This window comes from Stenella coeruleoalba (assembly GCF_951394435.1).
Source record: "Stenella coeruleoalba genome assembly, chromosome: 3".
NCBI classification, from domain to species: Eukaryota; Metazoa; Chordata; class Mammalia; order Artiodactyla; family Delphinidae; genus Stenella; species Stenella coeruleoalba.
This window is the reverse complement of record NC_137148.1, coordinates 156,588,411-156,612,603: the sequence shown is the minus strand read 5'-3', so window position 1 is coordinate 156,612,603 and position 24,193 is coordinate 156,588,411. Positions and strand designations below refer to the sequence as shown.

The 24,193-nt window shown below is 43.3% G+C and overlaps 1 protein-coding gene across 1 annotated transcript in view; it reads left to right on the top strand.

Moving 5' to 3' along the window:
* MAML1 (mastermind like transcriptional coactivator 1) overlaps nucleotides 1–24,193 on the top strand; it is a 46,100-nt gene that overhangs the window by 16,618 nt on the left and 5,289 nt on the right. Inside the window, exons 2-4 of the mRNA XM_079915442.1 lie at nucleotides 18,095–19,507; nucleotides 21,740–21,979; nucleotides 23,890–23,986. Coding sequence (XP_079771568.1) covers nucleotides 18,095–19,507; nucleotides 21,740–21,979; nucleotides 23,890–23,986 — 1,750 coding nt within the window. The remainder of the gene's footprint in view (nucleotides 1–18,094; nucleotides 19,508–21,739; nucleotides 21,980–23,889; nucleotides 23,987–24,193) is intronic.

Here is a 24,193-nt window from a genome sequence, read left to right as displayed (position 1 = left end):
TACTGAGCGGTATTAATGAGTCAGGTCCCGTTCTGGTGCTGAAAAGACCAGAGGTGAATGAGGGAGTGACCCTGCCTTTGGAGCTGACAGAGACAGATGCGGGATTGGACTGGACATCACTGTGCTGTGTTACATGTGCCACATTAGAGGGTGGCACAAAAAGCCAGTGGCAAACTCTGCAGTTGCCTCTGGGAATTGAGGAAGACTTTAAGGTGGGCACTAGGTGCTCTTTACTGTTGAGTGCAGGGGGATGCCCACACAGCTCCCTGTGCTCCTGGCACATCCACTTTTCTGCTTGCTCACCTCCATCCTTATTGCCACACACCCATGGCCTCTCCCCACTGCCAGCCTGAGAGTCCATCAGAATAGCACCAGTGAACCTGACCTCTCTGCCGCCACCTGTCATCACTCACTGTGCTCTAGCCACACATGAGCCTGCCAGGGACACTCTTTTCCCAGAGACCCTTGGGCAAAACCCTATCAGCAAACCTCAACAGTTCCACCTTCAGCATACATTCAGAATTGGCCACATCTCACCACCTCTGCTGCTACCACCCCAGTCTAAGCCATTGTTTCTTTTACCTGGATTATTGCCTCCTAATCAGTCTTCCTGTTTGCCCTAATCTTCCTATGATCTGGTCTCTGCCCAGCAGCCAGAGTGATCTTGTTCCCCTGCTGGACCCTGCCATAGGTTTTCCATCTCACCTGAGGATAAAACCAACCCTTAACCAGGGCCCACAGACCCTGTGCAGTCTGGTACTCCTGTCCTTCCTGCCTTCTCTCACTCGGTCTCCTCCCCCTGGATCCCCTGTGGCATCATCACTTCAGGCTCCCCATCACCACCACCACTAGGCACGCTCCCACTCGGCCTCTGTATCACTGTTCCCTAGGCCTGGACCCTCTTCCAGAGATGGCACCTCTTACTCATCTCTCAGATTTTGGCTCAAACTTCTCACACTCAGTGAGGCCTTTACTGAGCACATTTTAAAAATCATAAGCCCCCACAAACTTCCTTTCTGTGCTTTATTTCCTTGGGAGCACAAGTTGATAGGAATGTAGGCTCCAGGAGAGCAAGGGATTTGTCTGTTTCCTTCCCTGCTATATCCCCAAGGCCCAGACAGTTGCTGGCTTGATGAGCTCTAAGTAGATTTTGGTTGAATACCCTGAATGAGATAATGAGAAGCAGTTTGGGAGAAAGTGAGAAGGGGCAACGTAGAGGCTTCCCAGCCAGGAAGCCGCCCATGCAGAGGCACAAAGGGTCCTGGTATGTTGAAGTTCAGCTTTCCTGACACAGGAGGGTAGGCTGTGACAAGGAGCCTTGTGTGCAGTGAGGAGCCTGCTGCCAGAAGCAGGCAGCAGGTTTAGGGGCGCTCCCTTTCGTCTTAGTGCTGTCCTGAACACTGAGGTTCAAAGCTAATTTCTAGAGCTGCGTTGTACAGTACTGTAGTCACCAGCCACGGAGGGCTGTTAAGTGCTTGAAGTGTGTCTAGTCCAAATTGAATTGTGCCAAAAGTGTAAAATATGTACTGGATTTTGAAACTGAGTACCAAAAAAGAATGCAAAATCTTTTTTAAATATTACATTTGAAGTGGAATATATTGGGTTAAATAAATTATTAAAATTAGCTTCACCTGTTTATTTTTGATGTGACTACGCCTGGAGGGCTTTTTAAAACTGTTTCCTTGGCCCAACCCCAAGTTTCTCACTTAGTGGGTCTCATTAACCCAAGTTGATGCCTGAGAATTTGCATTTCTAATAGGTTCCCAGGTGATGCTGATGCTACTGGTCTGGGACTACACTTCGAGAACCACTGCTCTAGAACAAAACAGGTTGAAGTTATTTTTTGAGGTGGGGAGGGGAAGAATTTGAAGGGGAAAAGTCTCAGATGAGGCAGGTCCAGAGGGAATAAGAAGGTGCAGCTGAAGGGAGTTAATCTTTGCAAGGAGAGATGTTTCCCTCTCAGAGAAGAGGGAAAGAAGAGAGTTGATAAGTAAAGACATTAAGTTTTGAGGTGAAAAAGAGGTACATTTGAAGGAATCACAGAAGCTGAACTTTGGGAAATGACTTTGAATCAAATAGATCTGTGTTCAAATCCTGGTTCAGCACTCACTTTCCATTCACTGTAAGCCCACCCCATAGGTAGTTGTGGAGATTAGGTGAACCAGTACTGCCTCCATTATTGGGCAGAGATCCCACAAAACTGAAGGACAAATATCCATGGGGCTAAAGAACAATAGAGTGACTTTGAAAGGGAGTGATGGCGAAGGTGGGAGGGTTAATTCTAGAAATGTTCATTGGGTGCTTGTAACTTGCTGAGCATTGGGTGCTTGTAACTTGCTGAGTACTGGGGGTGAAACGGGCAGGGCTCTTGCCCTCTACGGATGGAGGGAGATGTAGAGAAATAGATCAGTGAGTATTTGCAGTATGACTCGTCATGGAATACAAGTACAAAGGTTTGTTAGAGCACTAAGGGATGGAATAAGGAACTTGACCAGGTTTGGGGTAAATGGCCAGGGAAAAAATGTTCTAGAGGAGTTGAGGTTTGAGCTAAATCTTAAAAGATTAGTAGGAGGTCGCCAGGCCAGAGATATATTCTCAGTCCTGAAAGGAGTTCATTTAAGTCTAAGCTTCAAGGGAACAGCAGAGGATTGAACAGAGTTTATTGAGATCAGATCAAACAGGCCTGTACATGCCAGGTTAAGGAATTGGAACTTCATGTGTAAGTGATGGGGAAGTAAGGAATTTTAAATGGTTCAAATGTGTGTTTTTTAGAGATCACGTTGAAAGCATCATAAAGAGTGGGTTAGAACAGAGTGAGAATAGATCAGCATGAAGTTACTTCAGTAATCTAGGTTAAAAAAATAATAATAATGAGTAGTTGAACTAAGATGGAGGTGGTGTGGAGGGATCTTACTGGAGAGCGATTAAAAAGGTAGAATCAGCAGAAATCAATGCCTGATCATCCAAGAGTTCAAGGATTGAGCCATGCACCGAGTCAGGGAGTAAGGGGAAGGAACGGATTTGGGGAGGAAGGCAAAGAGCTGAGTTTGGAGGATATCCTGTCTGATATCCACTTGGAGATAACCAGTTTACAGTTGTCTAGAGCACAGGACAGAGGGCTGGGCCCAAAGGTGATGATTTGGGAAATGTTCACTTAGTAAATATTTGAGTGCGTGCCTGTGCCAGGTTGTCAGGCCGTGGACGGGGTTGCCTGGTGAGATGACAGCAGTGAAGAGGGACAAATGCCTTGCAGGTGTCATCACTGAAGGAGCAGGCATGAGAAGGAGCAGCCTGCAAACAGTGGCCTTGGAAGCAGGAGCAGGTCCAGTGTGGTTGCGTGGGCCTTAAGGGAGAAAGACGTTTGGAGAAGGTCAGAGCTCAGTGCTCTGGTCAGGTAGATACAGTTTGAAACGAGTTCCTTGGATTTAAGAACCAGGAGATCACCTTGGTGAGTATGACAAAGTAGAGACTGCTCCTTGAAGAAGCTCTGAAGCGAAGGAAGAGGATTAGCTGAACAGTAAGAATGTTAGCTGCTCAATAACTGGTAGTGCCGCGCCTCACAGCCCCTCCTCCCCACCCCCTGGAAGTGGTTCTTCTTACCACCGCCACACCTTATTTTTTAGATGAGGAGCCAGAGCTTCTGTAGATGTTTAGCAATTTCTCTGTGAGCACACAGCAGTTAAGCAACTGAACCAGGATTCAAACCCAGCCTAGCTAGCTGTGCTCTTAACACTGTGCTAAATGGTATGGAGAGTAGGATGGAAGTTAAAAGATGGGAGGTACTGAGCATGTGTCAGTGCTCAGGGGAGGAAGGAACTGGTAAAGAGGGAGATGAATGGGAAATAGAGAAAAAGGTGGTAATTGAATGAGCAAGAACCTTGAGGAGGCCAAATGGGGTAGAGAACCCAAGTGGAGGAGGGCTTGGCTTCGGAAGGGCATAGCCTTGCTTTTATATACACAGTCCCTAATTAAGTCAGAATTTCCCCATAAACAGGAAGATCATGGTGTTTATGCTTTAGGTAGTTGTTATGATACATTTTTCATATTCATATTCCTGTGCCTGATTGCATTCATAGAATAACAGAATTCCAGAGAATTTCAGAGAGATCTAGTCTAATCGATAAGTAATTATCTGCTGTTCTTTAAGTGAGCTCATGTATCATTCCAAAATAACCCTCCTTTAACCCTTTCACTAATTGCGGCGAGTGGGGGCTACTCTTTGTTGTGGTGTGCGGGCTTTTCACTGTGGTGACTTCTCTTGTTGCGGAGCACGGGCTCTAGGCGCGGTGGCTTCAGTAGTTGCAGCACGTGGGCTCAGTAGTTGTGGCTCGCGGGCTTAGTTGCTCCGCAGCATGTGGGATCTTCCCGGACCAGGGCTCGAACCTGTGTCCCCTGCATTGGCAGGCGGATTCTCAACCACTGTGCCACCAGGGAAGTCCTCTATATCTCCCTTTTTAAACTAGGAAGAGAACAATCCGTATTCTCTCTACTTACGTCTCAAGTCAAGGGTTTTTACTGCAGTCATTCTTCTGGAACTGTTCTGGGCAACAACATCGGTGATCGTTTAGTGACCAGACCCAATGTACTTTTCGGATGCATTTAACCCATCACTCTCCCTTGTGCTCTGTCTTCAGTATGGGCTCTTTATCTGCCCCTTGGCTGGCTTCTCACTCTTTCTGAGTAAATGGATCTGCTCTTGGTTTTAGCTGCATGTGTTGCTGATGACCGTCTTTCCATGGAACTCAGTCAGTATTATTCACTGCCTCGTGGACGTTACCTGGATGGTCCAGTCATTTCTTTGTGGCTAAAACTGAAGTAACCCTCCCCCCACCCCAAAAAAACCCTGCTTTTCCTTTGTTCTCTATCTTACCCATGTATGCAAACTAGATAGAAACTCCTTTCTCCCTCACCCTCAATTTGAAATCGGTTTCCAGTATCTGCTGACTTTTCTTCCTCCCTAAATCTGAAATCATCTTTTTCCCATACCCATGTCAGATCCTCATCTCTTTCATGAACTATTTCTGCAATTACCTACTTGTTTACTCTGGCTTGTAACCTCCCTCCCTGAAATCCATTCACCACACAGTCATTATAGAGAGCTTATAAAAAGACAAATCTGACCTCATCTGCTAAGGTCCCATTAAAATGACATGCAACACATCACCTATAAGTATTTATGCCCCACCCACCCCCCAATCTGAATCTGATCGAGCTTCTAACTGCCAGTTTATAGAAAATACAGAGGATAGAACTTGTAAAGGACACCATGGGGCCACAGTCAGCCAACTGTGGAAGTGGAAAATTTTACAGGACAAGTGACTAAGCGTCTTGGACAAATAAATGACAAAGGGAAGAAAGGGAGAAAGAACTGTTAACATATTGAAAGTCTTAAGAGCATGTCAACCAAATGCAGTGTGTTGGATACTGATTTGAATAAACCAACTGTAGCAACAATTTTTTTTTTTAACATTCAGTAATGGTGTTATGGTTATCTTTGTTTTTTGTCTCTAACTTTTCATTGGAGAGTTTAATGCATTTACATTTATATAATCACTGACATATTTGAAATTATTTCTGTTCTTTTAGTACTTGTTGGTTTATTGTCTCCCTTCTTTGATTCTTCCTTTTTTCTTTCCTACTTTTGGATAGATTGATAGTGTTTTCTGTGATCCCTTTCGTTCTATTGTTGGTTCTAAAGCTAAAAACCATATTTCTATCTTTTTGGTAGTTTGCCATAAATTTTAAGGTAAGTACTTAACCATAATTTTTTTCTAACATACTTTATTTTTCACAAGTCTGTGGAATGGATATTATTAGTCCCTGCATATAAATGAAAGAAATGAGTTTCAAAAGGTAAAGCATATTGCCCAAGATCATATAGCTTGTTAGCGACCGAGGTGGATTTTAAATGAGGTCTATATTATTTGAAAGCGTGTATTTTTAAAATCTAACACCATGCTGCTTACAAGTGATTAAGGTTCAGTTAACTAGAATCATCCTTGTGTAGACCATATTTTTTTGAAACATCATCAGGCAGTCCAGATCTTCCATTAATTTTGCTATGCAACCTTCAGCAACATACATTCTCTCTCCAAGTCTTGATATCCCCATCTGTAAAGTGGCTTGATTATCCCTAATAACGTTTTTATTTTTATTATTTTTTTAAGATTTTTCTTATTTATTTTACTTATTTTTGGCTGCGTTGCGTCTTAGTTGTGGCACACGGGATCTTTCATCGTGGTGTGTGGGCCTCTCTCTAGTTGTGGTGTGTGGGGTTTTTTTCCTCTTCTCTAGGTGTGGCGCACAGGCTCCACGGCACGTGGGCTCTGTAGTTGTGGCACGCGGGTTCCAGAGTGTGTGGGCTCTGTAGTTGGCAGCACGGGGGCTCTAGTTGAGGCGCGGGAGCTCAGTAGTTGCGGCGCGCAGGCTTAGTTTCCCCAAGACATGTGGGATTTTAGTTCTCTGACCAGGGATCGAACCCATGTCCCCTGCATTGGAAGGCGGATTCTTTACCACTGAACCACCAGGGAAGTCCCAACATTTTTTAGATCATATTTTTAAAGTGCTTGGAGAGTTCTTTGGTGATTGTTTTTTAAAAAGCTTTTATATTTTAGCAATACATGCTGAAGTATTTAAGGAGAAATGGTGTGATTCCTAGGTTAGTCCAGGGAGCATGGGTAGGGTGTGAATAAGACAAGATGGGCTGTGTTGTTTCAGCTGGACAATGGGTACATGGGGGTCATTGTACTTTCTTTCTACTGTATTGTATGTTTGAAATTTTCCATAATTTATTATGCTTAATTTTGTTTTATTTGTTTTGTTTGCAAAAGATATTGATGAGACAGGGAAATGTAAGCACTGATGGGATATAGGATAATAATAAAGAATTAAAAATTTTAAATTGTGGTAAAATACATATAACATAAAAATCTACCATCTTAACCATTTTTAAGTGTACAGTTCAGTGGCATGAGGTATGTTCACATTGTCTGCAACCACACCGCCATCCATCCTCTTCAGAACTCTTTTATCTTGCAAAACTGAAAACACTATACCCATTAAACAATAACTCCCCATTTTCTCCTCTCTCCAGCCTCTGGTAACCACCATTCTACTTTCTGTCTTTAATGAATTTGTTTCAGGTGTCTTATATGAGTAGAATCATATAGTATTTGTCCTTTTGTGGCTGGCTTATTTCACTTAACAATGTCCTCAGGTTTCATCCATGTTACAGCATGTGTCCAAGTTTCCTTCCTTTTTAAGGCTTCTGTGGGTATACCACATTTTGTTTATCCATTCATCCATTGGTGGACCCTTGGGCTGCTTCTACCTTTTGGCTATTGTGGATAATGCTACTATGAACATGGATGTACAGATCCTTGGCTTCAGTTCTTTTGGAAATGGAATTCTTTTAGAAATTAAATTGACGGCTAATACAGTAAGTCTTTTTTTTTTTTTTTTTTTTTGAGGAACCACCATACTGTTTTCATAGTGGCTGCACCATTTTACATTCCCACCAGTAGTGGACAAGGGTTCCAGTTTCTCTGTACACTTGTTACTTTCTGGCTTTTTGATGGTAGCCATCCTAATGGGTTTGAGGTGGTGATGATAAAGAATTATTAATGTTGTAGGTGTGATAATGACATTGTGTTGTTACATGCATATATGTTTAAGAGTTCTTACTTTTTAGAGATACATAGTGAAGTATTTGTGGATTAAATGATGTTATGCCTAGGATTTGTTTTTTAAATTATCCAGGTTTTTGGGGGGGGGTGGGGAAGATAAGGAGATGGAAATGAAACAAAATGCCCAAATACTAATGGTTGTTTAAGTTGAGTGATGGGCATATTAGGATTCATTATACTGTTCTCTCTAGTTTTGTGTATTTTTAAACATTTTTCATTAAATCACATTTGGGACAGTCATAGTCCATTCCAGCCTTTCCCTTTCAGTACTCCCTGTTGTGCCCTTTATGCTTCATCAGCATTAAACAACTCATTTTTTTCTGCTTACCTCCCTCCATCTACTGCCATTCAGTGCTCATTTGTATATCCTTGCCTTTGCCTCTCAGCCGAAGTGCCTACCGTCTCTTCTGGATGACTTCTCTGCATCCCCTTCTCCGGAAAGTCTAGCATGCCATCCCCACACTGTTCTGTTCTCTTTCCTCCCATAACACTCGGGCCTGCCTTCATTGATTCTCCATCAGATTCTGGGGGTGGAGCCAGAACTAGGTCTTGTCCTTTTTTTTTTTTAAGTGAAAGTATTTTTATTTTTTAATCTTTTGGCTGCACCTTGCTGCATGTGGGATCTTAGTTCCCCAACCAGGGATGGAACCTGTGCCCCCTGCAGTGGAAGCACGGAGTCTTAACCACTGGACCGCCAGGGAAGTCCCATGTCTTCTTTATCTTTTTATCCCCAGTAACTAGTGCTCTGCCTAGCATATAGTGAAAACCTAGTGAATATCTGAATTCACCATTATTTTGTGCACAGCCTGTATAGGGCATTATCTGTCAAATAGTAGGATCTCGGTGAATGAGCACTGCATGAACCCGAGACGGTATCTCCCTCTACAGGACATTGATCGATATTAACAGGACAGCAGTGTGGACCTTTAAAGCTGAGTGGAACTTTAGGTCATTTTACCCAGGATCTTAATTTTATAGGGCATGAAAGCAGGTCCTAGAAGAATTGCATCTTAACTAAGATCACACAGCCAGTTAGCAGTAGCCTGCTTTGTTTTCATATATACCATGCAACCTTCTGAGCCTCACGTGGCTTCCCAAATAGGTTTTTCTATAGCAAAGAGAATGTGCGGACTGCTTGCCAAGCATGAGAACCAATCTGTTTATCAATTTTGATTCTCAGTATACAGTGTGAATTTTAACTTTCTGCTTTATAACCACTGCAGGAAGAGATTACATTGTGTTAAATACATAGTCCTGCTTTCTTAAATAGCTTTTTATAAAAGAGCTTTTTAAAAGTTTTCTTATCAAAAAAGGTGATAGTCTAACCAGGAAAAGAATTTTAAAAAGAATAGATACATGTATATGTATAACGGAATCACTTTGCTGTACACCTGAAACTAGCACAACATTGTTAATCAGCTATGCTTCAATATAAAATAAAAATTTTTTTTAAAGGTGATAGTCATTTGCTAAAATGACATAGAACTGTACACCCACATTCTACCCATATCTTCTTCCTGGTTGATATTTTGCTATAATTAGGTAAAATACAACTGTTGAGGGAAACTGGGTGAAGGGTACACAGGACCCTCTGTACTCTTTGCAACTTCCTATGAATCTATAATTCTTTCAAAATAAAAAAATTTTTTAAGGTGATGATAAAAATGTCTAGGCACAAAACTATAAAGTTTTCTGGAAAATACATTTCTCAAAACTTGGCATTTTCAGTATGTCCTTGTAGGCAGATTTAGTGGCAAGGAGTGGTGCTTACAGATCTCCTTAGTACTCAGTGTGCTTCTAATCAGTGATGATACCAAACTATTAAGACATAATGTCTTAAGAGTGGGAATCTTTAGTAGCAAATTATAGAAGGTTCTGTAACATTTTTTTCTTTAAATATTTTACAAAGAATCTTTTGTAGCCTTGGTGTGTGAGATATTTTTCAGCACAGCCCATTTTTCTGGTAACGTCTTAACAGGGCTCTTTGTGCTTGGTCTCAGGGAGGTTCTCCTTACAGTTTGAAACTCTTGACTCACTCCCTGCTGCTTGTTTTTTACCAAACTCTTTTAGCTTCACAGGTGGAGTTGGGATTAATTTGGGCCCGATCTCAGACTGACCAGGGGAGGGGCAGGGCTGTGGGGATCTGCTGCAGATCCTTCCCAAGACCTCTGAATGCTCAAACTTTAGGAAACCTCATGTAATCTGACTTCAATCTGCCGTAAAACAGAAACAGTGATACTCATCTTCAGGGTACCTTTGAAGATTGAGTGAGATTCTGAATCAGTGGGGAATAGTAAGTGCAGGTGCTGAGTGGTCCTCGAGGCACACTAAGGAAGTAATGACTTGTCCTTGTAGCATTTGGCTCAGATTAGTGCCTTATCAGAGTTGCTACTTTGGACCTCACTGATTTTTCCTCAAATCATTGAAACCTTTAATGTTGCATGAAAATAGATCCACTTTACCTTTAGAGGATCTTTTCCAACAACAGTCGGGGTTCCTGAGTGTCCTCACTGTATATACGGGGTACTAGAAGAGCTCATGGGGGAAAGAAAGGTGAGCATGGTATTAGGTTGAAATTACCAATATTACCTTAAAAAGTTAAATGATTTTATATGTTTCAACCTATACTCTGTTTTTTTGAAGTTTAGTTGATTTACAATGTTGTGTTAATTTCTGCTTTACAGCAGTGATTCAGTTATACATATATATTACATTTTTTTATAAAATCCTTTTTGGACTTCCCTGGTGGTCCAGTGATTAAGACTCCATACTTCCAATGCAGGGGCACAGGTTCAATCCCTGGTCGGAGAAGTTCTGCATGCCGTGCGCTGCGGCAAAAAAAAAAAAAAAAAAAAAATTCTTTTCCACTATGGTTTATCATAGGATATTGAATGTAGTTCCCTGTGCTATACAGTAGGGCCTTGTTGTTTATCCATTCTATATATAATAGTTTGCATCTGCTAACCCCAAACTTCCAATCCATCCCTTCCCGACCCCCCACCCACCTTGGCAACCACAAGTCTGTTCTCTATGTCTGTGAATCTGTTTCTGTTTTGTAGATAGGTTCATTTGTGTCATATTTTAGATTCCACATATAAGTGATATCATATGGTATTTGTCTTTCTCTTTCTGAAGTACTTTACTTAGTATGATAATCTCTAGTTGCATCCATGTTGCTGCAAATGGCATTATTTCCTTCTTTTTTTTTTTTAGAAATTTATTTTTTATTTATTTTTGGCTGCGTTGGGTCTTCGTTGCTGTGCGCAGGCTTTCTTTAGTTGCAGTAAGCGGGGGCTACTCTTTGTTGCGGTACGTGGGCTTCTCATTGCAGTGGCTTCTCTTGTTGCAGAGCATGGGCTCTAGGGCACATGGACTTCAGTAGTTGTGGCTCACGGGCTCTAGAGCACCGGCTCAGTAGTTGTGGCTCATGGGCTTAATTGCTCTGTGGCATGTGGGATCTTCCTGGACCAGGGCTCGAACCTGTGTCCCCTGCATTGGCAGGCGGATTCTTAACCACTGCACCACCAGGGAAGTCTCTGTCTTTTTGAATTATATTATTGTCTGGATATATGCCCAGGAGTGGGATTGCTGGAACATATGACAACTCTATTTTTAGTTTTTTGAGGAACCTCTATATTGTCAACCTATACTTTTTTTTTTCCCTTCTTCTTTTGGCCGTGCCACACAGCATGCGGGATCTTAGTTCCCTGACCAGGGATTGAACCTGTGCCCCCTTGCAGTGGAAGCGCAGAGTCCCAACAACTGGACCTCCAGGGAAGTCCCTGTCAACCTATACTTTCATCTACATGTCAGTGCATAAGGAACATTGATGAGAGAGCCACCCCTGTCTTAAACAGCCACATCTGTTTGTTAATTCAGAGTGGGAGAACTCTCATTTGGGGAAGTTTTACCACAAAGCACACTGGAATTTCATTGGTGGGTGGTGTAAGTAGAGACTAGGTGAGGGACTCTCCTCACTAAGTGAGATCTAGTGGGTGTGTGGGTACAGTATACTGATTTGGTGTCCATAAGGTGTGGCAACTCCAGCTTGACTCACCGTTGATATCCTGGGGCCCCTCTCGCAGAGTAGAAGATGATGGGTTAGGAGGCTAGGGTAGGAGTCAGGACTGACTGGGTGAGCATGCAAGGCCTCCAGTTTACCATCAAGCATGAAGTATTCTTCAACAAAACCCCCTTGTGGAGGAAATGAGCACCAGATCACATTATCCCAGAACTGAATCCTCCTGAAACCCTGTGCATCAGGAGACCATTAGGTAGTTACAACAGAAACCTCTGAGCTGAGTACCCAGAAGTACCAGATACACCGAGGGCAAGCACAAGGACAGCCAGTCTTGTATGCTTTATAGCTCTTACTGTGCTTGTTCTTAAATAATTTATAATCAGTTCAGACCATTTTCCCATCTGTTATAAATTCCTGGAGATCAGGTTCCATGGTTTACTCATCTTTGTCTTCCTCTGCAGTGCCCTGCACATATCAGGCACTCCGGCAAATGCTCAAGACTCAAAAATCTGCCAGAGCCACCGTATTCCACACTTCCCAAGCCCACCTACATCATTCCAGTTAAATTTTGTGCACAGTTGAGAAAATGACCTGGCGTTTCCTTTGGCTAAAAGCAATCGGTATTGCAAAATTAAGTTGTTACTTTGGAACTTGTCTGCAGCTGTTTGCATGTGGATATTGAAAGAGGACGTGGTAGCTTTTATAACTGTTATGGCAAAGAAGGATTCTGTTTCTAATCTGGGAAAATCAGCTGACTCATCAGGTGCGTTGACCTCTTAGGTGTCCATCTTCCCCCTTAGGAAAGTAGAAAACTGAGCTCCCAGGTTTACAGAGAGCCCAAACCTGACACTGAGGAACAAATGATTTTCAAAAAAACAAAAAGAAATAATAGAAAGAATAACCCCCCCTAAAATTAGCAACTCATTTTTATTTCCTTCTGACGGACTAAATGGGTATGAATTTACCTTCCCAGAAGGAAACTTTTAAAACAAAAGATCTTATAAAGGGTCCATTTTAGGATTATGGTTCCTTTCCCCCTCTCACCCCTAGGTGGCAGCAGGAAGCAGAAAAACCTACATGAAAGTAAAGCACACATGTCCTTGTGTTGTAGGGGCTGTGTTCTTAGTTTTGTTTTGTTTTAATATTTATTTATTTATTTGGCTGTGCCAGGTCTTAGTTGCAGCACGCGGGATCTTTGTTGCGGCAAGCGGGATCTTTAGTTGTGGCACGTGAACTCTTAGTTGTGGCATGTGGGATCTAGTTCCCTGACCAGGAATCCATCCTGGGCCTCCTGCATTGGGAGCATGGTGTCTTAGCCATTGGACCACCGGGGAAGTCCCAGTATTTTTTTTTTAATTGAGGTGTAGTTGATTTACAATGTTGTGTTAATTACTGCTGTACAGCAAAGTGATTCAGTTATACATATATATATATATATATACACACATTCTTTTTTTATATTTTCCATTATGGTTTATCATAAGATAGTAAATATAGTTCTCTGCGCTATACAGTAGGAACTTGCTTATCCGTTCTGTATATAAAAACTTACATCTGCTAACCCCAACCTCCCACTCCAACCCCTCTCTGCTGGCAACCACCAGTCTGTTCTCTATGTCCGTGATTCTATTTATTTCATAGATAAGTTCATTTGTGTCATATTTTAGATTCCACATATAAGTGATATATCATGGTATTTGTCTTTCTCTTTCTGGCTTACGTTACTTAGTATGATAATCTCTAGTTGCATCCATGTTGCTGCTAATGTCATTATTTCCTTCTTTTCTATGGCTGAGTAGTATTCCACTGTATATATGTACCACATCTTCTTTATCCATTCATCTGTCAGTGGACATTTAGGTTGTTTGCAGGTCTTGGCTGTTGTGAATAGTGCTGCTGTGAACATAGTGGTGCATGTATCTTTTTGAATTATAGTTTTGTCTGGGTATATACCCAGGAGTGGGATTGCTGGATCATATGGTAATTCTATTTTTAGTTTCTTGAGGAACCTCCATACTGTTTTCTACAGTGGCTGCACTGACATCCCCACCAACAGTATAGGCGGGTTCCCTTTTCTCCACACCCTCTCCAACATTTATTTTATTTTTTAAAGGGTGTTGTGTTTTTTTTGATAAATTTATTTTATTTTTGGCTGCGTTGGGTCTAAGTTGCTGCACGCGGGCTTTCTCTAGTTGCGGCGAGTGGGGGCTGCTCTTCATTGCGGTGCATGAGCCTCTTATTGCGGTGGCCTCTCTTTGTTTCGGAGCATGGGCTCTAGGCACAGGGGCTTCAGTAGTTGTGGCGTGTGGGCTCAGTAGTTGTGGCTCGCGGGCTCTAGAGTGAAGGCTCAGTAGTTGTGCACAGGCTTAATTGCTCCACAGCATGTGGGATCTTCCCGGACCAGGGCTCGAACCCGTGTCCCCTGCATTGGCAGGTGGATTCCCAGCCACTGCACCACCAGGGAAGCCCTCCAGCATTTACTATTTGTAGATTTTTTGATGATGGCCATTCTGACCGGTGTAAGGTGATAGATACCTCATTGTAGTTTTGATTTGCATTTGTCTGATAATTAGCCATGTTGAGCATCTTTTCATATGCCTGTTGGCCATCTGTATGTCTTCTTTGGAGAAATGTCTATTTAGGTCTTCTGCCCTTTTTTTTTTTTTTTTTTTTTGCGGTACGCGGGCCTCTCATTGTTGTGGCCTCTCCCGTTGCGGAGCACAGGCTCCGGACGCGCAGGCTCAGTGGCCACGGCCCACGGGCCCAGCCACTCCACGGCATGCGGGAGCCTCCTGGACCGGGGCATGAACCCGCGTCCCCCGCATCGGCAGGCGGACTCCCAACCACACTGCACCACCAGGGAAGCCCTTCTGCCCATTTTTTGTCGAGTTGTATGAGCTGTCTGTATATTTTGGAAATTAAGCCCTTGTCAGTCTCATCGTTTGCAAATATTTTCTCCGATTCCTTAGGTTGTCTTTTCATTTTGTCGATTGTTTCCTTTGTTGTGCAAAAGCTTGTAAGTTTCATTAGGTCCTGTTTGGGTTTTTTGTTTGGTTTGGTTTATATTTCTGTTACCTTGGGAGACTGACCTAAGAAAACATTGGTATGATTCATGTCAGAGAATGTTTTGCCTACGATCTCTTCTAGGATTTTTATGGTGTCATGTCTTACATTTAAGTCTTTAAGCCATTTTGAGTTTACTTTTGTGTATGGTGAGAGGGTGTGTTCTAACTTCATTGATATACATGCAGCTGTCCAACTTTCCCCACATCAGTTGCTGAAGAGGCTGTCTTTTTCCCATTGTATATTCTTACCTCCTTTGTTGAAGATTAATTGATTGTAGGTGTGTAGGTTTATTTCTGGACCCTCTGTTCCATTGATCCGTATGTCTGTTTTTGTGCCAATACCACACTGTTTTGATTACTATAGCTTTGTAGTATTGTCTGAAGTCTGGAAGGGTTATGCCTCCAGCTTTGTTCTTTTTCCTCAGGGTTGCTTTGACAATTCTGGGTCTTTTATGGTTCCATATGAATTTTAAGATTATCTGTTCTAGGGACTTCCCTGGTGGTCCAGTGGTAAAGCATCTGCCTTACAATGCAGGGGACATGGGTTTGATGCTGTGGGGCAACTAAGCCCATGTGCCACAACTACTGAGCTCACACGGCTCAACTAGAGAGCCTGCGTGCTGCAAACTACAGAGCCCACACGCCCTGGAACCCGCGTGCCACAACTAGAGAAGAGAAAACCCACATGCCACAACTAGATAGAAGCCCACATGCTGCAACGAAGAGTCCATGTGCTGCAATGAAGATCCCACGTGCCGCAACCAAGACCCAACTCAAGCCAAAAATAAATTAAATAAATAAATAAATCTTTTAAAAAATGTTTTAAAAAAGATTATTCTAGTTCTGTGGAAAATGTCATGGGTAATTTGATAGGGATTGCATTAAATCTGTCGATTGCTTTGGGTAGTATGGCCATTTTAACGTATTAAGTCTTCCAATCCAAGAGCATGGGATATCTTTCCATTTCTTTGAATCATCTTCAGTTTCCTTTATTAATGTTTTATAGTTCTCAGTGTATGTCTTTCACCTCCTTGGTCAGGTTTATTCCTAAGTATTTTATTGTTGGGGGTGCAATTTTAAAAGGTATTGTTTTGTTTTTTTTTACATTCCTTTTCTGATATTTCATTGTTGATGTAAAGAAATGCAACTGATTGCTGTATGTTAATCTTGTATCCTGCTACCTTGCTGAATTCGTTTATCAGTTGTAGTAGTTTTTGTGTGGAGCATTTAGGGTTTTCTATGTATGGTATCATATCATCTGCATATAATGACAATTTTACCTTTTCTCTTGCAATTTGAATACCTTTTATTTCTTTTTCTTGTCTGATTTCTGTGGCTAGGACTTCCAGTACTGTGTTGAATAGAAGAGGTGAGAGTGAGCATCCTTGTCTTGTTCCAGAATTTAGCAGGAAGGCTTTCAGCTTTTCACCACAGAATATTATATTGGCTGTGGGTTTGTCATAAATTTATTATCTTGAGATATGTTCTCTCTATACGTAGGGGCTGTGTTCTTGAGTTGAGTCCTAGGATCATGTTTTGCTTATACTTCTGCCCTACAGTTCCATTTATTGAGCATTCCTAACCTTTTCTGAGCTAACTTAAGTACCCAGATATGCATTTAAAGAAATACTTAGCCAGGTTTTATAGAACACTGTGCAGTCAGCTTTAACAGTTAAGAAATAAGAAAATCTTGAAGGAGAGGGAATGGAACATTAAAATTGGAACTCAAGGACTGATAAAATTGCCCTCCTTGTTTTCTTGCTCATTACACATTTGTGTCTACAGGTAGTTTGCTGCTGAGAGCTGGTGCCCTTGGCCCCCTCCTTCCCTCCACCCCCCGCCCAGGGGGTCAGGTACTTCTGTGCTCAGCCTCCTGGGGTGGATGTGGTGGGTCATTGTGGCCCTTCTCTGCAGCAGAAGAAAGCAGCACAGAGTGTCCTGTGCTACTGTCTGATTCCTCTGAAATCTGCTTATCTTTAATACTGAAAGGTGTTAATTGGAATGTTGTAAATAGCACAGTATAAATGCTTAGGGCCAGTGGTTGGTGGGGAGGTTGGAATTGAGAGTGGGGGATAAAGGACAAAAATGTAACAGAAGTAAACATAGGAAAGGAGCAGACATGTATAGAGGCTGAGTGCAGGTGCCTCTGTTAGTGGAAGAGTTGTGTCCTGGTAGCTGAAAACGAGGCTGGGAAATAATGGAAAGATACCACCTCTTCTCTTCCCTGTCATGTTCTCTCCATGAAACTCCTGCCCTTGAACTCTCAGGGTGCTTATTGCTCTACGGCTTGCATATGGTGTTTGTCTTATTCTGTAGCCATGTCCATGTATGTCCCATATCCTAGAAGATTGGAAGCCCGTGAAGAGCAGGGACCACCTCATTTGTCTTGATATCCCCACAGCACTTGTCCCTGACACACGGTAGACTCTTAATAAGGTTAGTTGAACAAATCCAGTTGAGGAGAACATGGGGAAGTAAGTAACTGCCAGACAGACATGACTGTGTTCAAATTAATGGTCTTGTTAAGAAGTGGCAGGGTTTGGGAGGACTGGTGACTGGGTGCAGGGGATTAGAAGATGCTCACGGTTGGTGGGGAGCAGATTGGGACAGAAGCCAAAAGGCAGAGGCCTGTAAGGCATATGAGGAAGCAGCCTAGCCTGGAGACAAGGGGTGGAGCCGGGCAAGGGCACCTAGAAAGATGAGGAAGGGCATGAAAATGCCTGTGCACCAAGATGGAGGCCTGGAGCTTGTGATCAGCCCCCAACAAGGCCTGAAAAAGAGCCTATACTAGCCCAGTCTCCTTTAGCTGAAGGCAACAGAAATCCAAGTTAAACCAGCTTAAACACAAGGAGGAATTTATTGGTTCCCGTAAGTGAAAAGTCCAGGGGGATGGCTGGTCTCGTGTATAACCTAGATCCGGGATGCAAATGATGTCCTCAAGAATGTATATGTATCCTTTGGCTCTTTCTCATTAGCTCCATTCTCAGTCACACCCTCAGATTAGACGACTGTGGGCTGCATCAGGCTTGTGTCCTGCAAAAAGAGCTGCAAGAGTCCAGGGACTGACACATTGACTGCAGCCGGATTACTTTCCCACAGCTGAGCTAGTCTTCACTCAGGCAAGGCCACAAGAGAGGAAGAGGTAGAGACAACCCTGGAGGGGGAATGGGGGTGTGTTCCCAGAAGTGAGGGTTGTAAACTGGGCAAGCAAAATCGGCAGGAGAGCACTGCAGGGATACAGGCCCCTGGTTTAAGTCACCATGAGAAGCAGACGGGACTCATACGTGGTGTATATATAAGTCACTCTTTTTCTTGTTTTTCAGCATCTCCATGATACAGTGAAGAGGAATCTCGATAGTGCCACATCCCCTCAGAATGGTGATCAACAGAATGGCTATGGAGACTTCTTTCCTGGGCATAAGAAGACCCGCCGGGAGGCCCCTCTGGGAGTTGCCGTCTCTTCCAATGGCCTGCCTCCAGCCTCCCCCCTTGGTCAGCCTGACAAGCCTGGCACAGAGGCCCTACAGGCCAGCGGGAAGCATTCACTGGGGCTGGACTCCATCAACAAGAAGTGTCTGGCAGACTCGAGCCTCCACTTGAATGGAGGCAGCAACCCCAGTGAGTCATTTCCCCTGAGCCTGAATAAAGAACTGAAGCAGGAGCCCGTGGACGACCTGCCTTGCATGATCACAGGGGCCGGAGGCTCCATATCTCAAAGCAACCTCATGCCTGACCTCAACCTTAATGAGCAGGAGTGGAAGGAGCTCATCGAGGAGCTGAACAGGTCAGTGCCTGATGAAGACATGAAGGATCTATTTAATGAGGACTTTGAAGAGAAGAAGGATCCAGAGTCTTCTGGTTCTGCCACACAGACCCCCTTGGCACAGGACATTAATATTAAAACAGAATTCTCTCCAGCAGCCTTTGAACAAGAACAGTTAGGCTCTCCACAAGTGAGGGCTGGGTCTGCAGGACAGACCTTTATGGGGCCTTCATCTGGCCCTGTGAGCACAGATTCACCCAGCCTAGGGGGCTCTCAGCCCCTGTTCCACACCTCTGGTCAGCCTGGGGTGGACAATCCCAGTCCCAACCTGATGTCAGCATCAGCCCAAGCCCAGAATGCACAAAGAGCCCTCTCCAGTGTGGTGTTGCCTAGCCAGGGCCCAGGCGGGAGCTCAGAGCTGTCCTCTGCCCACCAACTCCAGCAGATCGCTGCCAAGCAGAAGCGTGAGCAGATGCTCCAGAACCCACAGCAGGCTGCCCCAGCACCAGCTCCAGGCCAGATGTCCACGTGGCAGCAGACAGGCCCCTCCCACAGTCCCTTAAATGTCCCTTATTCCATGGAAAAACCTGCCAGCCCTCCCGGTTACAAGCAAGACTTCACTAGCTCCAAACTGCTCATGATACCCAGTGTGAACAAGAGCTCCCCTCGGCCAGGAGGCCCCTACCTCCAGCCCAGCCATGTGAACCTGCTGAGTCACCAGCCACCAAGTAACTTGAATCAGAATCCCGTGGCTAACCAAGGATCCGTGCTGGACTACGGCAACACCAAACCCCTTTCTCACTACAAAGCAGACTGTGGGCAAGGCGGCCCTGGGGCTGGCCAGAGCAAGCCGGCCCTGATGGCTTATCTTCCCCAGCAGCTGTCTCATCTGAACAACGAGCAGAACTCCTTATTTCTAATGAAACCAAAGCCAGGAAATTTGCCCTTCCGATCACTGGTTCCACCTAGCCAGGTGAGCACGGGGCTTTACTCTGTTACTCTGCATCCACATCCATCCTAGTGTGGTTACCAGGTCCCAGGTAGTTGTGGAACAAAGGGAGAGAGGGAGCCGGTACTTTCGTCCTTTGACTCCCTTGGGAGTGAAAATTGACCAAGCAAACGAGGATTGATTCTTAATAAACGAAAATAGGGTAAAATTCCCTAGTGTAACTTGCTTTTAACTGTATACTCATTTGAGGAATCCCCTGCACTTGGTCTAGTGTCTCTTTCATGCCATACAACTTAAGTTATTTGTGGCAAGATCACATTTAATGTCCTTAGAGGCTCTGCTTTTTTTTTTATACCACTTTTCAAACATGTGTGTTCAAAATACCATAAGTTTTAGTAAGCTTATAACATTTAGGTGAGTGCTGCTTCCTAACAGGTTATTTAGTCAAGACACTCAAGCCTGGCAGAATCACATGGCTTTGTAGGGTGGAGAATGGTCAAGTACCATTCTATGATGATCATTATTTGCATTTCTACTCACATTCAAATATGTTCTAAAATGTGTCCCCACTGGAAGCCTTCTCATGGCTAGGGCTTGTACAGTAAACAAACACAGAGTGTTCCCGGACTTCCTCAAAGTTAGCACTTGCTTTTCTTACTACACAGTGTGTCCTGGATTGTCTTTTATATCTATAAAAGACATATATATATAGATCCATTGATACTTTTTAACACTTGTGTGACAATAGTTGTGTCACATGCAGTTGGGTGTATTGCATTGCCTCCTTTCTTTCACTACTGTAAGCCTGCAGTCTATTTGTAGCACACTCTAAAATTTTAAAAATTAAAAAAAATGCTAGTAATACCATGAGGAAATTGACATGTTCAGATAGTAGTGAGGGTATGTAAATGGTCACAATGCTTTTGGAAAGTAATTTGACTTTTCGTATTTTTCATAAGCCATAAAAATGTTCGTAAGCATTGACATATTATATACCCCCGCAAGAAATAATCCAAAAAAAGGAAGAAAGTTACATACAGGATACTAATTGCATGATTATTTCTAATAGCAAAAACTGGAAGCAGTCTAAGCATCTGTCAGCAGAAGAATGCATGTGTAAACATTCATACTTCTAATTATTTCAGCCACTAAACTGCTACACAGCCACTGAGAGCATCCTAAAGAAAGAGCGGCACAGTGATGTCTGCCATTTCAGTAGTACTTTGCACCTCACAAGGCACTCTTGTAGGCCATAAGCTTCTGGTGATTGGAGTGAGGAGATTATTTCAGAATCTGTCTACTCTAAGATTAGAATCTTGTAAAAAGATTAAATATACAAATGAGGGACTTCCCTGGTGGTCCAGTGGTTAAGACTCCACACTCCCAATGCAGGGGGCCCAGGTTCGATCTCTGGTCAGGGAACTAGATCCCGCATGCCCCAACTAAGACCCAGTGCAGCCAAATACATACATACATACATACAAACAAATAAATAAGGACTGGGTAAAAGCTCAAAAAGTTGAATTTGTTCAAATGATAATTGCTTTTTGCCTTTTTCCTGTATGAGTTAAAATTTTTCCTTTTCTTTTAAAGGTAAGTAATGATGTTGGGGTAATATTGTGGTAACCTTTGACATGACTCTCACTTTAGGTCCAGGTATTAATAGAGACTATCCATTAAAATTCTCATTGGTACTCAGTATTTTTTGAGCATGAGTATCTGACAAAAGTCAAGCAGTCTCTTCCCAGGAAAATGCTGTACACATGTGGACAAACCATATAATTTCAGGAGGTTCAGGGACAGCCCAGCCACCAGGGGCCCAAGGTTTGCACACTCAGAATGTAGCATCTCCATCGACCAGAGCCCCTCAGAAGTTCCTCCTCTGGGGGCCTATCCACACCCATGCATTCCAGTAAGGGAGCATTTATAAGCTACAGTTGCCACTGGAACTATGTATACAAATATACGAGCTTAAATGTAAAATCACACCTTTGCCACTGGTGAATCATAGGAAACAAACCTAACATGCAGCTAGTGACTGTTCATTGCCATGCCTGGATACTCAGGTGTTAGTGCTATTGGTCTCCAGCCCCACCCTGGAAGGTGGTTTCACTGGAGTCGCCTGCAGGGAAGAAGAGGCTTCAAGAGAGAGCCTTGAGCCAGGTTTTCACTGGATGCAGCTCATCTTCTCTGATCAGGGCTTATAGTCTTCAGTGTGTCCCACCTGACTTGAGACCCCCTTTTCTGTGTTGACAGGACCAGAACCCTCCCAGCGTCCCTGTACCAACCCAGGCTGCCAGTGTGGGGACTCAGCCACCTGCCGTGTCCGTAGCCAGCACTCACAGTAGCACCTCCTTTCTCAGTAACCAGCAGCAGGCAGCTGTAATGAAGCAGCATCAGTTGCTTTTGGACCAACAGAAACAGAGGGAGCAGCAACAAAAGCATTTGCAACAACAGCAGTTTTTGCAAAGGCAACAGCACCTTCTGGCAGAACAGGTAAAGGGAAAGGTGGAAGAAAACCCCACCATCCCTGCCCATGTTTTCCTGCCTCCCAAGTCACTGCAGTGGCTACAAGCTCCAGTGTGTATGTATGTGGATTTGTGATTGTTTATATGCCCAGTATTAGAGTATCCTTGAAACAGGAGTGTGACGTTTCTCAGACAGTGGTAGCCTGTGTCAGAGCAGCTTTATGTCACTTAGTGGGGATTAATGAAGGCCGAATCTGTGGCTAAAACTGTATGTGTTAGGAACATTTTTCCATGTCCCTTGTCAGCAGCTACCAAAGCACTGAGCTCACTTGGTCCACCAGTTTGCTGTGGGATCCAGCTTTTTTGTAAAGGTAGAGATTGCTATAAGGGAGAACATAAAGCGGGGAAATGAAGACATCCCTGAGGTCCTGGGGTTCAAGAATCAGGACTGACAAGCCCGCTCCCAGTCCTGCAGTTCACCCACTTGGTCACCAAATGTAGTGTTCAGGTACCAAGGTTACAGGAGTTCTCAGGACTTTAAATTACATCCTTAAGACATAAGAGAACTAGCTACCCAGAGAATAAAGTTGATTGAGGATGACTTTAAAGCCCACATTACTGCCTCAATTCTGCCATTTTTTAAATAACAGCTTTATTGGGATGTAATTCACATGACATACAATCCACCCATTTAAAGTGTATTATTCAGATAGTTTTTAGTTTATTCATAGAGTTATACAAACCATCACCACAGCCACTTTTAGAACATTACCTAAAAGAAACAGGTTATTTAGTCAAGACACTCAAGCCTGGCAGAATCACATGGCTTTGTAGGGTGGAGAATGGTCAAGTACCATTCTATGATGATCATTATTTGCATTTCTACTCACATTCAAATATGTTCTAAAATGTGTCCCCACTGGAAGCCTTCTCATGGCTAGGGCTTGTATAGTAAACAAACACAGTGTTCCCGGACTTCCTCAAAGTTAGCACTTGCTTTTCTTACTACACAGTGTGTCCTGGATTGTCTTCTATATCTATAGAAGACATATATATATAGATCCATTGATACTTTTTAACACTTGTGTGACAATAGTTGTGTCACATGCAGTTGGGTGTGCAGTTGGGTTAACTTTCTTAAGAAAGTTCTTTGCTTCTAGCATTATGTGTCTGTTCAAAAAATGACCCTCTCCTATTTTAATTACCCATTAAAAGTTGTTCCCCCATCTTCCCAAGCCTAGGGCACCACTAATCTACTTTTTATCTCTATAGATTTACCTATTCTGGACATTTCATATAAAATGCATTCAAGATTCAACCATATTGTAGGATGTATCCGTACTTCACTCCTTTCTGTGGCTGAATATATTCCATTATATGAATATGCTGCATTTTATTTATCTGTTCATCAGTTTATAGACGTTTGGGTTGTTTCCCCTTTCTGTGGACATAGGTTTTCAGTCCTCTTGAGTATACACCCAGGGATGGAATTGTTGGGTCATATGGTAACTCTTTAGTTTAACCTTTTGAGAAACTGCCAAACTGTTTTCCAAAGCAGCTGCACCGTTTTACGTTCCCACAGCAGTGTGTGAGGGGGCCAGTTTCTCCACATCCTTGACACACTTATCTGTCTTTTTGATTCTAGCCATCCTAGTAGGTGTGAAGTGGTATCTATCTTATTGTGGCTTTGATTTGCATTTCCCTGGTCTGCCATTCTTTTTTCTTTTAACTGATACATCACCTTTTTTTTTTTTTTAAATCATTGTCCCATCCTTCTGTCTCATACTACAGTTTATTAAGAGTCCCCCAAATGAGATTACGAGCATTATCTCCATAGGAGTCCCTCTGAGTAACAAACTTGGACAGTTTACTTTTCTCTAATCGCTTTGTTGTTTTATGTGGGTCTTGTAATTTTCTGTTGTTCTTGGCATTTTCTAGGAGAAGCAACAGTTTCAGCGCCATCTGACCCGCCCGCCACCCCAGTACCAAGACCCAACACAGAGCACCTTCCCACAACAGGTTGGACAGTTCACAGGTGAGGAGTGTCTGAGGCAGTGGAGTGGGGCAAGGGAAGGCAGGCACTGGACAGAGCAGGTAGTCTGTCCCACTCATGCTGAGTTCCTGCTGTCTGCCCAGTTATGCTATAGATGCTAAATGGATGTATATGCTCCTGTAACTCCATTCTGCATAAGGAGCCTAGCGTTCTGGTTACTCTACAGGTCAGGAGAAGAAAGTCACAGAG